At 46.4% G+C, this 15398-nt stretch overlaps 1 protein-coding gene across 4 annotated transcripts in view; it reads left to right on the top strand.

The window, feature by feature from the left end:
- The window catches only part of ankfn1b (ankyrin repeat and fibronectin type III domain containing 1b), a 128118-nt gene that overhangs the window by 10882 nt on the left and 101838 nt on the right, over positions 1-15398 (top strand). For 2 of the 4 annotated variants that reach the window (XM_086140686.1, XM_086140685.1), the window contains exon 1: positions 10202-10567. The exons of the other annotated variants lie outside the window; for them this stretch is intronic. In XM_086140686.1, the coding sequence (XP_085996812.1) occupies positions 10212-10567 (356 nt within the window). In that variant the 5' untranslated portion in view covers positions 10202-10211. Of the gene's footprint in view, positions 1-10201; positions 10568-15398 lie in introns of those variants that run through there. 4 annotated transcript variants of the gene reach the window in all.

Here is a 15398-nt window from a genome sequence, read left to right as displayed (position 1 = left end):
CACAAATACGTATTGGAAATGTTTTTGTTTTTTTTTCCTGAACAGTGCCTGTAACACAGCTGATGAATAAGATAATGAACAAAATAAATTAGTAAAAAAATAAAAATGAATTAATTGAGAATAAATCAACAATAATAATAATAGTAATAATAATAATAATAATAAGCAACACAAGGAAAATTCCATCCATCAATCCATTTTTTATCCCCCCTTTGTCCTACTCCAGCTGACCGCTACCTTGGTCTTCCTCCTGCGCGCTAAAACCGTTTAAGTCGTCTTCGGAATTGAACGGCGTCAGAATTTCACGCTCATTTCATCCGTCCGATGTGACGAGGATAAATGTTTTGGCGGCGTGAAGCTCGATAGCCCCCAAAAAATCCATAAATCAGCCGCATAGTTGTGTAAGCCGCCATGTTCAACGCGTGTGAAAAAAGTAGCAGCTCAATGTCCGAGATATGCAGTGAACCCCAAAAGTTGCACTTTCGTCCCCAGCGAACGACCCCCCTGCTAAAAAACTGGTAAAAGAATCAAGTGGTAGTCTTGTAGCGACCCTGAAAGATTCAACCTTTGTAAAATCTCAGTCAGAGATCAGCCTGCGACTAAAAAAACGTATCTTTAAATGTGATCAGCTGTGAGATGATAATTTTTCTGATGATATAGATAAATATTTCTCTCAAAATAACTTGGATATTCATTTAAAAATATTTCATAAATAATCTTAAAATCTGTGAGAAATTGATAAAAAATTGTTTTTTTTGAAATTCACACAGAAATCACAAAAATAAAGACAGCAAGAAATCAGTTTCACTTGAAGGGGAACGAAAATAGAATTAAAAAAAAATGAGAAATAAAAACAGAGCGACCTCAGTGTGACAAGGGATCAGACCAGACGGCGGGAGCGAGGGGCGCCATGCCGACGGTCGCCGTGCCGACCGACTCCTCCTCCCGTTGCCTCACCTTCCCATCCCGTATTTTTCAGTGAGATTCTTGCGATTCCACGTCTGATGACCCTCTGGTCTGAGCCGGAGTCCAGGGAAGCTTTCCTAGCGTTACTTTTAAATATTGGTTGTGGTCTCGAATGATCGAAATGATTCGGAGAGTCAAGATCTGCTCTGAGATGTTGAGTTCCGACAGTTTTTCTGCATTTAAAAAAGGAAAGAAGGCCGAGGGCTTAAAATCTATAAGCCCCAAGTGACAAATGAAAGGAAACGTTAATGTTCTTCCCGGTCTCGTATCCAACGATTAAATGTATTTAAGGAGTAAAGTTAAGATAAGGTCTCTCTCTACCGCTGGTTTTCAACAATAGAGGAAAAGATTGTCCTAATGGGCCATCTGGGGCCGCGATGACAGACGGAGATAACGCCGCCGTGACCTACACCAGGACCTACTTTTTTATTTTCTCCCCGAGTAAAACGCACAGTCGCCACGGCAGTTGGATCTGGAAGTACCCGGCGAGGAACGGACGTCAGCTTCCTCAAGATCGGGTGGTCGGCGTGGAGGGTTTGTGCGGAGACGCATCACCAACGCCTCCAATATATATATACATATATATAAACACGGTTACTTTTCCTTCTTTCTGCACATTTAGTTTGTGCAACACAAAGCTGCAGGGGGAGGGAGATTACTCCCAAGCGGACCTGACAAATGCAATCAATTCCTCTACGGTTATTGATAATTATCGGTCCTCCAGGGAGAACACGGCATCCATGTATCACCGATGTGTCCATATCCCATCCACAACGGGTACCTTTCCATCAAGGACAAGTTGATAACGTAGATAATCGTCTTAGACCGTCTTAAAACGTCCAAAGCCGACAAACAAATGGAAAAGGTAACACCCGATGCATTTATTCGTCGGGTGTTTTGGGGAAAACCGGGGTTCGATCGTGCTTGGAAGCGAACGGTTCGATTCCCGGCTCCTTTTTGTGTTTGTGGAAGTGTTTTTGAGCAAGAACCTACCTGCTCCCCTGGTGTCGCTCCATGAGGAGTTTAATCCACTCATCCATTATGAGTTACATGCAGAGAAGGGATTTCCAGCAAGGGATTAATAAATTATATTGCTCAAAAAAAAAAAAAAAAAATCAAGGGAACACTTAAACAACACCATGTAACTCCAAGTCAATCACACTTGTGTGAAATGAAACTGAAATCAAACTTAGGAAGCAACTTTCACTCACATCGCATGTACCGTATTTTCCAGACGATTCAGCTCAACTGAATATAAGTGAAAAATAACTAAATAACTATACATGTACATACGTGTACTTTTACATACATATACAAATAAATACCAGTAAATAAATACGTATTGAAAATGTTTTTTTTTTTTTTTTTCATGGAACAGTGCCTGCAACATGGCTGATGAATAAGATAACAAATATAATAAATGAGTAAAAAATAAAAATGAATCATTAATAATAATAATAATTCAACGACAACATCAACAATAAAAAATGAAATCAAATAATAATAATAAGAAGAATAAGAATAAGAAGAAGAATAAGAATAGCTTTATTTATCCCGAAAGAAATTGTTGTGCCACAGTTTCAAGTAAAACATAACAATAATAAATAATAGTAGGAAATTGTATAAACAGTAAAAAAAAAAAAAAAAAAAGACAAAAAAAGGGGGGGGGGGGGGAGAATAAGAAATACAAATAAAACTCTAAAGTGTCAAAGTCAAGGCTATAAAGTGTTTTAAGGTCTTAAGTGCAAAGATTCAAAGATTCCCTGCAGCTGAAGGAGGAGGAATTAAAAAGTCTGAGGTAAAAGCCTAAGGTAGGAAAGACAATAATTAATAATAATAATAATAATAATAATAAAAACTATTATTAATAATACAGTAATAATAAATCACAATAATAATAGCAATAATAATAATAATAATAATTATGTTCACAAGGAAAAGTCCATCCATCCATCCATCCATCCATCCATCAAAATTCTACCTCTGTTCTGTCCTACTCCAGCTGCTATCTTGGTCTTTCCTGCGTGCTAAAACCCAAAAAGTCGTCTTCTTCCGTGTCGGAACTGAACGACCTCGGAATCTCACGGTCGTTTTGTGGGTCCGATGTGACGAGGCTAAATGTTTTGGCGTCGTAAAGCTCGATAGCCTCCCAAAAAAATCCATACATCAGCCCCATCGTTGTTTACAGTCCATAAATGGGAAATAATCCATTCATAAGCACGCACACACACACACACACACACATACACACTGTTGGAAATACAGCCGCGCATTGTTACGTAAGGACACGGCCCCTCGGAGCCGGCCTGTGTTTTCGGGACCGGGGATCACAGTTTGGTCCTGGAGGTGTTTATTTATACGCCGCTAATCGTGACTCATCCACGCCGGACGGAGGACGACTGCATGTGTTTGACAGAGGACAGACTGTTACTTCCCGCCGGGGACTCGCCGTATGTGTGTTAGCTCACGCTTAGGTGTGTGTGCGTATGTGTGTGTGTGGCATAATCAGAAGGTTTCACGTGACACCCCACCACGTTTGTCCAAACCCTGTTTCTAAGCCGCAAGGTTGACAGCGTGTTCCTCTGTTTGCGTCGCTCACGTGCAGCGGGGCTTCGGCGCGAGAGATCTGGACCGCGGCGTGAAAACAAAAACACTCCAACGCACGGATACGGCACGGAGGGCTCGAATGGCCGGCTGGACGTCTGACGCGGGCGAAAACAGAATCAGTGGGATCGGACGCCGTCTTAATTACGCGTCTCGGAGGAAGTGACTGAAATGATTTATATTCCGGACATGTTTGCGTGAAAAAAACATAGAAACCGCAGAGTACATAATTAATGGCGGCGTTTGGAGGAAGGGACAGTTGTTTTGTCTCGAGAGACTCGAAGGAGATGTTCAAGTGTCCAGATGGAGTTTGAGGAGAATGGGTTGTGCTGACAGACGCGACGGCGGCTGATTAAAATCTATTTTATATGCATAGGAACTCGCATTGGCGGCACGTTAGCGCTTCCGTCGCTCAGCTAGGACGTCCCTGGTTGGACACCAGGGGTCCCCAATCTTTGCCACTCAAAGAGCCATTTGGACCCGTAAAGTAAAGGAAACACCGAGAACCACACGACTCTTTGGAAATTTAAAATGAATTAACACAACTTTTTTTTTTTTACCTTTATGCTACATACAAACAAAATGCGTTTTATTTTTTTTTTTCCAAATCAACAAACGACTGCGGAGAAAACCGAATTACATTTCTGTTTTTTTTTTAAGCAAATACTCAATGTCTGTTTGAGTCCTTCTTGTATTTATGAAAAAAAAATAAAACAAAACAAAAAAAACCCTTCAATTATCTACCAGCATCTAGTTACTGCCACTTGCAGTCTTATATTAAGAGCGACATTTTTTTTTTCTTTTTACACGTTTTATTTAGATGTTAAAAGACCCTCATAATTTTTATAGTTATAATTTAATAATATAATATAATATAATATAATATAAATATAAAATTTAATATAATTATAGTTTTAATTTTACATTATGAAAATGAAGGAACTAAAATCAAATACATTTTAATTAAATCCTCAATTATTTTCAGGGGTTGGCGACCCCTGGTGTGGAGTCTCCATGTTCTCCTCTGGTCTGCGTGGGGTTCCTCAGGGTTCCTCTTCCCCCCCGTGGGAATCCAACGGAGGACCTTCTGGCTACAATGCAGAAGCTCTGACCCTGAACATTTAAATAAATGCATGTATTCATGGAGCGGGAGCGAAGATGCTGGAAGGAAAATCTGATAGAGAGATGAAGAAATGTATTTGTTGTGGTTTCTACGTGAGGAGAAACCATCTGACCAGGTTTATCCCTCAGTTTCCGTCACAACCTCCCGCTGGATTCGGACCCAAATCCCTATTATATCCCCATTTATCTTTATTTAATGATTAGATCGCGGCATTCATTTATCAACAGCCCTCTTGAATCACTTTTACTGGAAAAAGATGGCGCTAAAATGGACTGGTAATGTTTTTACGTGTCCAGATGAATTAGATTTAATATCAAAAAAATCAGCTAACTCGCCCCCCCGTGTGACGAAGAGCCGTTCCAGCGAACTTCCGCGGAATACCACAAAATAGGACGCCCGTCAGGAGGGATTTATCCTTCCGCCGCCGAAAAGCACTTATCAGGAGCGGGATCAGATTAACTTCTCTGGCTCTTAACAGCTTTTTCCGGTTCGGCGCCGGCCCTGCGGACAAACGTGATTTGTAATATCGGCGCGGCGTCACCGGCGTGGCGGGGGATCCCTCTCCTCCGTGGAACGGAAACAAATGCACGCATCACAAATGCATGCAGATGAGGGAGCGCACGACCGGCGCCGCCGGCGGTTGCCGCGCCGACGCAAAATATGGCGGTAGGGGACGTGAATCACGCCGCGCTCGGCAGCTGTGCGTTCTGTCTGATCATCCCTTTAGCCGGTTACAGAATGTACCGTCCCCCCCGCTGGGCCCACAAACTGTCAGAACCGGACTGGAATCAGCTGCATCCTATCCGTCCGTCCACCATTTTGGTGTTCGCTCACTGCATCACGGCAAGATGACAAACGGCGGCGGCGTCTCGGTCGCCGTGCGGCGCAAATCCCGGCCCGGCTGCAGAGGAGGGAGAGGATTATCTCCCTCTGAGGCGTTGCAAATCTCTCCGAATTGGATGGAATCCTTTTTTTTCCCCCCCCCTCGACACCTTTTGCTTCCGCGCTAACGCCTGCGCTCCGTTCACCGCTATCTGCAGCCGCGATCTCCATCAGATGTCCGGTCGGCGCCGTCGTGCAGTCATGCGCGGTTATCTGCGGCGGTTTCGGTCTTGCCCTCTCCAAGGGTTTCCTCGTGCAAGACGACGAAAGCGCAGGTTGCCCCCGACGGCCTGGTTAGCGCTAGCATAGCGAGTCGCGGGGTTAGCGTGACCTTTGACCTCGGGCTGCAGGTAGATGATTTGAGAACATGCTCACGAGACTCCACGCCTCGCTCTTTCATTCCTACAACGGCTCGCTTGTCAGATGGGGTTTGCTAATGTATAATTCAAAGCATGCTAGAAAAAGCGTGAAATAAAGTTATACTCGTACGTTCGGCGGCAGAACTTTTGGAGCCGCAAAAGTAGAAATATTTTATTCCGACTGCAATTTGTGCTCAGTGTTCCTGTCCAGCAATGGATGAAATTGTGGGAAAAGGTTGAATCTGACTGTCGGAGAATAGTTTCATGGAGCTCCCACGTGGACCGGGTTGATGAAAATAGCCTCACTACGTGATTTATTCATCAGCCGGTACCGTCTCACGGCAAAATACCGAAGAAACGCAGAGAGGGGCCGGGCCGGCCTCAGAATGCTTGCATCCCCTGCTCCAAAAGAATTTGACAAAAAAAAAAACTTGTTGCACAAGGAATTCTGTAGATGTTGCCGTTGCGTTAGATGAGATAAGCACATTTCCATTCATTCATTCATTCAGATTACGGTTTGCATTCACCCATCTTACAGCAGGAGTGCTAACACTTTTGCAGCACGCGAGCTACTTATAAAATGACCAAGTCAAACTGATCTACCCACAACAAAAATGCAAAACATTCTTTATGTGTACAATGTATGTTGATGTACCTTTGCATAAATTGCACAACACAAAATAGTGATGTACATTTTTCGTCATGACCCAAGTTCACTCCGATGATTTGCGCTGAATTGAAGCCGGCCTTATTAATTTTAGTTCATTAACATTTCTTTTTCTCGGCTCGCTTTTCGGCGGGACGTCCTTGTCGTATTTTCCACGAAGGTTTCGAAAAAGCCGCTCCGGATTACCCTTCTTTGGCATTGCGATGGTAAACCGGCAGATGAGGCGAACGCTCTTCGAAAAGGCCATCGTGAAAAAAAGTCCTCCTCCAATTCATCAAAAAATTATAAGTTTTTGTCTTCTTACTTGGTGCCCCACTCATTTTATACCCTTTGATAAGACAAAAAAACAGGGGCTAAAAATTAGAGGTAACTTGCTGACTAGCTAGTTAGTTTTGCTGCACTTCGCGCCGTTGTTTGTGCACGTGCAGCGACCTCAGTGTCAGAAAAAAAAAAAAAAATCAGATGACATCATGTGAAAATGATCTACCTCCACTGAAAATATATATTTATTGATATATCTACTTAACACAATAAATGTTTGTGCAGGTCTTGCATAACTGCATGACCCCTTATGTCACGCTACAACAGAGTATCTTTTTTTTTGGTAAATATCTGTGGTAAATATCTTGGTAAATTAGCTGTGAGAAAAATGGCCGCTGTCCTGACAGCCGGGATTTTAGTTCCTTCTCCTTCTTGGTTCACTTTTCGGAGGGAAGTCGGAGTCGTCGTTTTTGAAAACGCCGCTCCACATTTCCCTTTTTCGGTACAGCGATGGCAGACCGGCAGATGAGGCGAAAATGACATACGTTTTTTGCGAAGTGATACGAAGTGATACGTTTTAGTCGTTTTACTCGGTCCAGCTCCCCCGCTCATTTTTATACCCATAAGTTTCGAAGACCTAAATTGGAGGCTAACTTGCTAGCATGCTAGAACGTCATGTTTACAAGACGCTTGTGTCAGAAAAGGTCCGATTGGACGGACCGACTGTCAGTCAAATGACAAACTTCATGGTGAGGCTGACGTCAACGTTTCAATGCCATGCGATCGACTCACGCTACCTTCGCGATCGACCGATAGATCGCGATCGACATATCGGGCACACCTGATCCAGAGACCTTCACAAGTCATGTAGTTACACATCCATTCATCCTCTTATTTAGATGTCATATCATTTAGTTTTTTCCACACAAATGTGGAAGGTAGCAGATGCTACAAGTGCATTAGCATGGAGAGGATCGGGAGACGGGGGAGGACGATGAAATCGGCCGGCTGTCAGACGGTTATAAACGAGGAGGACGGGTCTGGCGTCCTGACCGAGCTGCCGCCGCCGCCGCCGCCGCCGCAGCTTCATCACCTGAATTGCAGCGCGGGAAGATGGAGAGGTTTGGAGGAGACGGAGCTCGTCTGAGACCGGATCGTCACGCTGACGCCAGGAACGAAGAACGCAACGGCGTTTGAGCGAATAATCAGTCAGAACGGCATGAAAAACCAAAGTCACGACCAAAGATATGACTCACACGGATCATTCAAAGCCATTTTTTTTTAATTTTTTTTTTTTTTACTAGTGACGACGACTGCGTTATTATTGTTATTGGATAACGGAGTCCGGATTATTGATGGAGTCAATCAGAGGGGCTGCAAGTAGAGACACGTCGTATAAATTCAGAGATGTCATTTACAACCGTTCACTCTCCCATGAGCGCAGGGCTGTCAAACTCATTTTGATGCTTCATTTGACGTAAAATCATAGCGTAATTACCTAAAAGTAACACGAAGTAAAGGCTTCCTTTGTTTTACTGTAAAGGAGAACAGGAAAAAATCTTTAGACGTCATGAACTGTTCCCTTAAAAAATACACGACAAACAACCTGAGATTAATGAAGTAAATACAATATCAACAACACTCATTAACCTCAACCGACAAATAAGAGGTGGCCTATTTTTCTTGGACAGCCCTAAAATCCACGTCCACTTTTCTCATTTTTGACAACCACACCTTGCCGATGAGGGTTTCCGGTCCAACGGAATTTTTAACAAGAAGTAAAAATGCTATTTACAGCCTCGGAAGCTGCATCGCTGCCGTCCGCTTGAGTTGTGAGTCACACAGTGTTGTGTCGTGTCGCTGACGCTGATTAAATCGCGCATCCCTAGCCGACGATATAGAAACTGCATTTTTATTTAAAAAAGAAGTAAGTCATGATTTATGTATTTTTTCAAATTGTAGATTTATTCCACGGGCCAGATCGGACCCCCCGGCGGGCCGACACCGGCCCGCGGGCCGTACGTTTGACACCCCCTGCATCAGCATGTCAAATAAACATTCACAAACACTCATTCACGTCAGATCGATTCACACAAATATTCACTTTCACCCTCACAGATTCATTCATTCACACGTCAAATAGAGACATACACACATTCACTCTCAAGGGCAATGTGGTTTTCAGTGTGTGTGTGTGTGTGTGTGAGCTAATCTGCACAACGAGCTGCAGTTGATCGGTACGGACGGCGGTTTATTGTAAAATAACAACGTCAATGTCCTCGTTCTACTGACTTCATGAGCGAGAAACGCAGATGCAGCGAGGTCATACCATAACACTCCACCTGTTTATAGAGCGTCTGCTTCGGAGATCTATGGGCAAGGGGGGGGGCTGCTGTGTGTGTGTGTGTGTGTGTGTGTGTGTGTGTGTGTGTGTGTGTGTGTGCAATCCACGACAGAGAGCGAAGGATCGTAGCGAGGAGAGCAGATCAATACGCTCAAGTCTTTACCGCCAGGAACTCGAGCAGCCCACACCTTTCACACAGCATCTGCCGCCGAGCGGGATAGCAACACGACACACACACACACACACACTCGCGCGGAGTGTTTGCACAATCACAACCCTGCACCTTGTTATAAACTCCCCTATTATTTTGACCTCCGATGCTCCCGCCGTCGAGCCGGCTTCTTCCGAATCGGTCATTTCCGGGATACGACGCATCTGCGGGATCGGTTTGGGCCTGGTGATGTTTATTTAGGCGCGACGGCGTTTTCGTAGCTTTTGGTCGCATCGGCAAACATCAGGACCGGGGGAATCGTTCCGCCGTGAGGCCGCGGGTAAAGACGGGTGCGGGGGTGAGGTCGTGCAGGACACACACACGCACACACCATCTGCAGCCAAACCCCACCTTGTTCATTAATGACTGGAACCTGCTGGAGAAGTTCTGCAGGGGAAGCAAGTGCACTTCAGGCTACGTGTGCGTGACACACACACACACACACACACCGGGGCTGGCAGCATGTGTGTGTGTGTGTGAGAGAGAGAATTCACGCAGGAGGGAGAGGGACCATAAAGCGGGGAAGAGGAGGGTGGGCTCACCAGCAAGCATCACCGCTCAGATTCTCCCAGAAGCTCTGCCTTCTACAGCAAACCAGAGGAGCCTGAATGCAGAATCGTCGCCTCCTCTTCTTCTTCTTCTTCCTCTCCATCCGTTTTTTATTTTTATTTTGCCTCCCCCCCCTCCTCTCCGGCGGAGGAGGGGGCTCAGTCCCCGCTAGGCACTTCCAAACGGTACTATTTTGAGAGGCTCGCTGTATGTGTGTGTGTGTGTGTGTGTGTGTGTGTCTGCAAATGATCGAAAGAGGGGGGAGGTTGGATAAGAGGATCGGTCAGTTCCCCCGCAAGAGGTTCACGCAAGAGGACGAGCTGAATCCAGGTGGAAGTCCACGGTCAAGTGGGGAGAGGTTTTTTTTTTTTTTTTTTTTTTTTTTGCAGCATCGGGATTTTTTTTTTTTTTTTCCCACATTTCTTCAGGATAAAATAAAAAAAAAAAAAAAAAAAAAAAAGCGAGGAGAGGGGAAAAAAAAGATGGCGAGTTTTGGGAAACTCACAGACTACTTTAATCGGCGCAAGTCTCGGGAGGAGCTGCGGGTGGGCAGGAGCCCACGGAGGAGCGGCAGTTACTGCTGCACCGTGGCAGAGGCCAGGTAAACGGTGTGTGTGTGTGTGTGTGTGTGTGTGTGTGTGCGTCTTCCTCGACGAAGCGTGTTGCATTTGCAATGCTCTCACGTTCTTTTGAAGTGCAACATAATCATCTCACCCCCGCCCGCGTGTGTGACTACATATGTGTGTGTGTGTGTGTGTGTGTGTGTGTGTGTGTGTGTGTGTGTGTGTGTGTGTGTCGGCGGTCTTCTCACCAGATGAGCAAGTTTGGAGAAAATGCTCGACCCGGCCGTTTATTTTCCACGCGTGTCCAGAGACATCCAGGGCGTGCGGAGCCCACAGGTGTCTTCTACACACACACACACATACACGTGTGTGTGCAAGTGTGCGTGCACACACACACACACACACACACATGTGAGAGGAAGCATTGTGTTACATAAGTGCGGCGGTGCAGTGGATGCGCTTCAGCAGGCAAACGGTGGCGCTACGATGGATTTCCTCTCCGTTGCTGCACGGATGGGGGATTTTAGGCACGTATGAAAAAGGCTGAACAAGAGACGAGGTCCTCACACACACACACACACCTCAGTGCTGTTGGCAAACAATTTCCTCAAGTTATTTTCCCTCCAGACCTCGTCGACACGCATCGGATTGATTTGCTCACAAGGCTCCTGACCTGATAACCCCTGCGGCATTGATCCCTGATTGTTTTGGCTTTAAATGAAACATGTTAAGATGAATATTGATCGGGTGGTTCCCCACCTGATCGGTCCCAGTCAGGGGTGGTAAAGGCTGGAAAGCAAGCGGTGTGTTTAAGGGGAAAAAAAAAAAACAGGATAAATAATGAAACAAGTTGGACTAAGTCAATGAATTTAAAAGTAATTGTAATAAATTAATAACAATTAGGCATCTTGGGTGTGAATTCTGTTAATTTGTCTCCACGGAGATGATTCTTACGCCGTTCACTTGACTTGATGTGTTTCATCGGCTAAAGTTTGGGATTTCACGCACAATTGATCGGACTTGAGGTAAACGTTTTGAAACGATAGGGAAACGACGGCAAATCAATCTCGGGTCCGTGAACCGAAACGCTCAAAAGATCCGTTCGGCCGCTGAACTCACATCTTTTTTCAATCCGCCCTAAAAAGCTGCTTGTTTTTATAGACTCGCTAGCGGTAGCATGTAGCAAACAAACAAAGAAGCGCTACCGGAATATGCAAACTTCTGCGCTTGTCCGTATGATTTCCAGCTTTTTTTAAAATACAGTCCTAGAATTTATGAGGTTATAAATAATAAACCAGCTCCACCACTTCACTTTGAAAATCAGGCCCATCTAAATTTCCCATCATTCACTCCCGGCGCAAGTGCCAGAGTGGGCGGACATGTGGTACAAAAAAAATAAAAGAAAGCTTCCCTGCCATTAGAAATCCAGCATCTCTGTCATCCCCGTTGTCTCTTCGTCTCTCCCACTCACTGTCTCCGTCTCCCGTCATGTTTTCCACCCGCTCTCTCGCTGCAAGAGTTGACAAGAACCAAAGAGGACTCCGAGTGTGTGTGTGTGTGTGTGTGTGTGTTGTTCTCGGGTTTGTTGGACTGTCACGTTAGCGTTCCTCTGAAAACCGCTCACACATGCAGGGTGCTGATCAGACCCTCAGCAGCAGCTCCAGAGGGTTTCTGAAGCCACCTTCAGAAGATGCTTCCACCAGTATGAATGTCACTCGCGGCTGAAAGGAGGATAATTTGGTATCTCCATGGGGTTCCTCCATGGTCCACAACCTTGCTGGAGGTTCATCGGAGACTCAAAATGCTCCAGACGTCCTCAATAGAGACGCGCTAGTGAACCTCCTGCATGTTTTTGGACCGTGTGAGGAGAACCTGGAGAAACCCACGTGGAGAAGACCTTCTGGTTGGGAAACCACGGCAGCGAGTTCATCAGGGATGAAGAAATATGAAATTCTTAGAAATTGACAAAAAGTGTGTGTGTGTGTGTGTGTGTGTGTGAAGACTTCAGCACCACGGACAGTTCCCCTCCCCTCCCCGTCACCTCGCCAACCATCGACAGGCTCTTCTTGCAACCTCACCCTTCCGATTTACCAATTTAATCTTTTGTTTTTTAAAAAAAAAAAAAATCACACGTTGCAGATGTGCATTTTTCATCTGCTCTTCCTCTTGTTTTTGTGGTCGCTTAGCAACAGGTCCGCGCCGCCCAAATTGTCGTCGCCTGTCTGTTCGGTGTGTTATCACGACGACGTGCCGGCCGAGGAGCCGCGACTGCGCACGTTTGTGTTCACCGCAGCTTCTCGAGATGTTTTTCCGGTTCCAGCTGCGAAGAGGTGTGTGTATCGGTGTGTGTGTTTCTCACGCAAGCCTCCATGGAACGCAGAGGAGCTTGTCTGCCTCTATTACCGTCCAACGTGTGTGTGCGCCGCTACTATCAGCCATCCTTGTAAAGCAGAAATACCAAAACATTCATCTTCATCTCAGCTCGGCGCCACGCATCCACGGCTTCTCTGATCCCGTGTCAAATCTGTGCGACGCCCACTCCTTCCGTCGGCGGAGTGTTTTTTATTGAGCGGCGGTTAGCGGACGCCGGCGTTCGGATCTGAAAGCCTGAGAAGTGGCTGTCAGCTTAACTGACCCCGCCAAGTCTGCAGATCCACTCCCAGCCAGGACTTGTAGACCGAATGGATATTAAACGGAGAACTTGATGCTTAAAAAGCCTTTCCGTGCCACGCGGGGTCGATTGCGAGGCGGGAAGCCGAAGCCGCGCGAAGCGTAAAGCGCGTCGGTGTAAAGTGCACGCCGTTTAATAACCTCTCTGTGAGAACGCCGGCATTTAACGCGACTTTTCGGAAGGCAAGAAACTTTATTGATTTATTGAAATTCTTGTGTCACGGCAGCGTAACAGTTATAGCGTTAATAAATAAAGAGACAATTAGAAGATAGCGAAAGACTCCGCAAATAAACAACAACAAGAATGGAAGGGGGAAAAAAAAAATAGGGATGATAGCAGCCATGAGACCAACCAGGATAAAATAGACGGTTAGTGCACGACCTGTGTGAGGTAGCCAGGTCGCGGTGGCGCAGTCGCACCTCCGGTTGGTCAAATCGTGTGCCGTCCAGACCGCCGTTCTCCGGTCTGATGGCCGCGGGCACAAAGGAGCGTCTGAAGCGTTCGGTTCTACACCGTCCGCTGAAAGAGCCGCCCATCCGCCAGGGCTCGTGGTGCAGGGAGGCTCCCGCTTTATCCTCCACCCTCCCGATGCCACCCGTCGGAGACGATCCAGGTCGGGTCCCGCCACCGAGACGGCTTTCCTCGCTAGCTCGTCCAGCTTGTTGACCTCAGCGGGTCTGAAACCGGCACACTAGAGCCAGGAGGAGAGCGCTAGCTCGCTACCGTAGACCGGGAGAAGCTCTTGAAGCGCCGGCTAGAGATGGCAAAAGCAGGTTTTCCAAGCTGGTCTCCTTAAAACATTTAGTGTTTTCTCCAGCCTGCTCTTTGCAAAGACCGCTACATGTTGCGTCTTCCCTTCCGCCTCCCGAAATGCTCGCAATTTAATTCCGCAGCTTCTAAAAACCGCGGTTGTGTCGTCAGACGCAGCAGGTATCAGCCCGGCGGCCCTTTGCTTCCGCTGCGGATGAAAGGGAGGCGGGAATTTGGAGTAAAACCCCCGACATGGACGACGAAGATCAACTTACACGAATACGTTCCCACGTTTCAGACCGGAGCCCAGGACGTGGGACCCCCTCCTCTCCAAACCAGGCTTCTAGTTCTAAAAATGCAAGCCACGTTTCACCGGGGGGAGATCAAATCGAGCTGTTCTGAGCCAGAACCGGAGGGGGATTTACTGCAGTGACTCAACATGATCAAGGTTTTTCCATTTCTTCTTACCTGGATCCCGGTCCTATTTCACATCACGGAGATTTCACCGACGACCGAACAGACGGGTTCAAAACGCCGCGGCGAAAAACATCTTCACTTTTGAAAGCTAAAAATAAATAGGGACTGATATCGTTTGACATGATTATTCATTTAAGGGAAAGTGTTTTGCATGTGGTTGGAAGGACGTTCCAGGCAGGAGGCCTCGAGGAAGACCAGAGGGGAGGTTTATAGATGGACAACTGGAAGGTCCAGAGCACTTCCATTTGGAGAAATCAAGGTGACAAACACCTCAGCTGACCTCCTCACCCCATCCATCCATCCATCCATCCGTCCATCCGTCCATCAGGTTGGACACAAAGCAGCAGCTTCTTTCATGACCTCTTAAGAGTTGGAGAGCATCTTTGCACTTTTGCTTGCTTTGCTTTTGGACTCCGTTCCTTCTCGCGTGAATCACATTGATTTTCAAGTCTGGGCTTCTGCTTCAGTGCAGATGCTACATTCCAGTTTGGACGGAGCTTTCGGGGGGGAAGAATCATGGTCCAGGACCTTCTCACAACTAGCGTGTTTGGATGTAGCCCAACATTATGCATACAACTCTCCTCAGTGCTCCAAAAACCCGGAGAGCAACTTCCCTTGATGTGAAGGTCTTCTACGACAAGCCATGGAGGAACCTCATCTAGGAACTCCACAAAAGTTGGACACCAGCACGCCTCGAGAAGAACAGACTTTCTTACCTGCTGGCGAGCTTGATCCGTGCAGGAAGACAGTCGCTTTCATTCTTCTACCTCCTTCCGGGTCTTTCCTTGCAAGAAACCCAATAATCCGGTCTTCCTGAAGCAGCACACCTTCTCCTGCTCTGTGAATCGTTATGTTGATGGTCCACAGCTGCTTCGCTCTCCTCGGGCTGATCATCTCCGCTCAGGTGCAGCTCCAGCGTCGTCTCCTACAGCTGATGATGTCCCCGTGCTTCCCACTTCATCTTCTTGTTG

The sequence above is a fragment of the Fistularia commersonii genome, chromosome 33 (genome assembly GCF_037954325.1).
Source record: "Fistularia commersonii isolate RoL2024-O1a breed Wild chromosome 33, RoL_Fcom_v1.0, whole genome shotgun sequence".
NCBI lineage: Eukaryota > Metazoa > Chordata > Actinopteri > Syngnathiformes > Fistulariidae > Fistularia > Fistularia commersonii.
The sequence above is the reverse complement of the archived record's forward strand: the minus strand, read 5'-3'. Positions and strand labels throughout refer to the sequence as shown.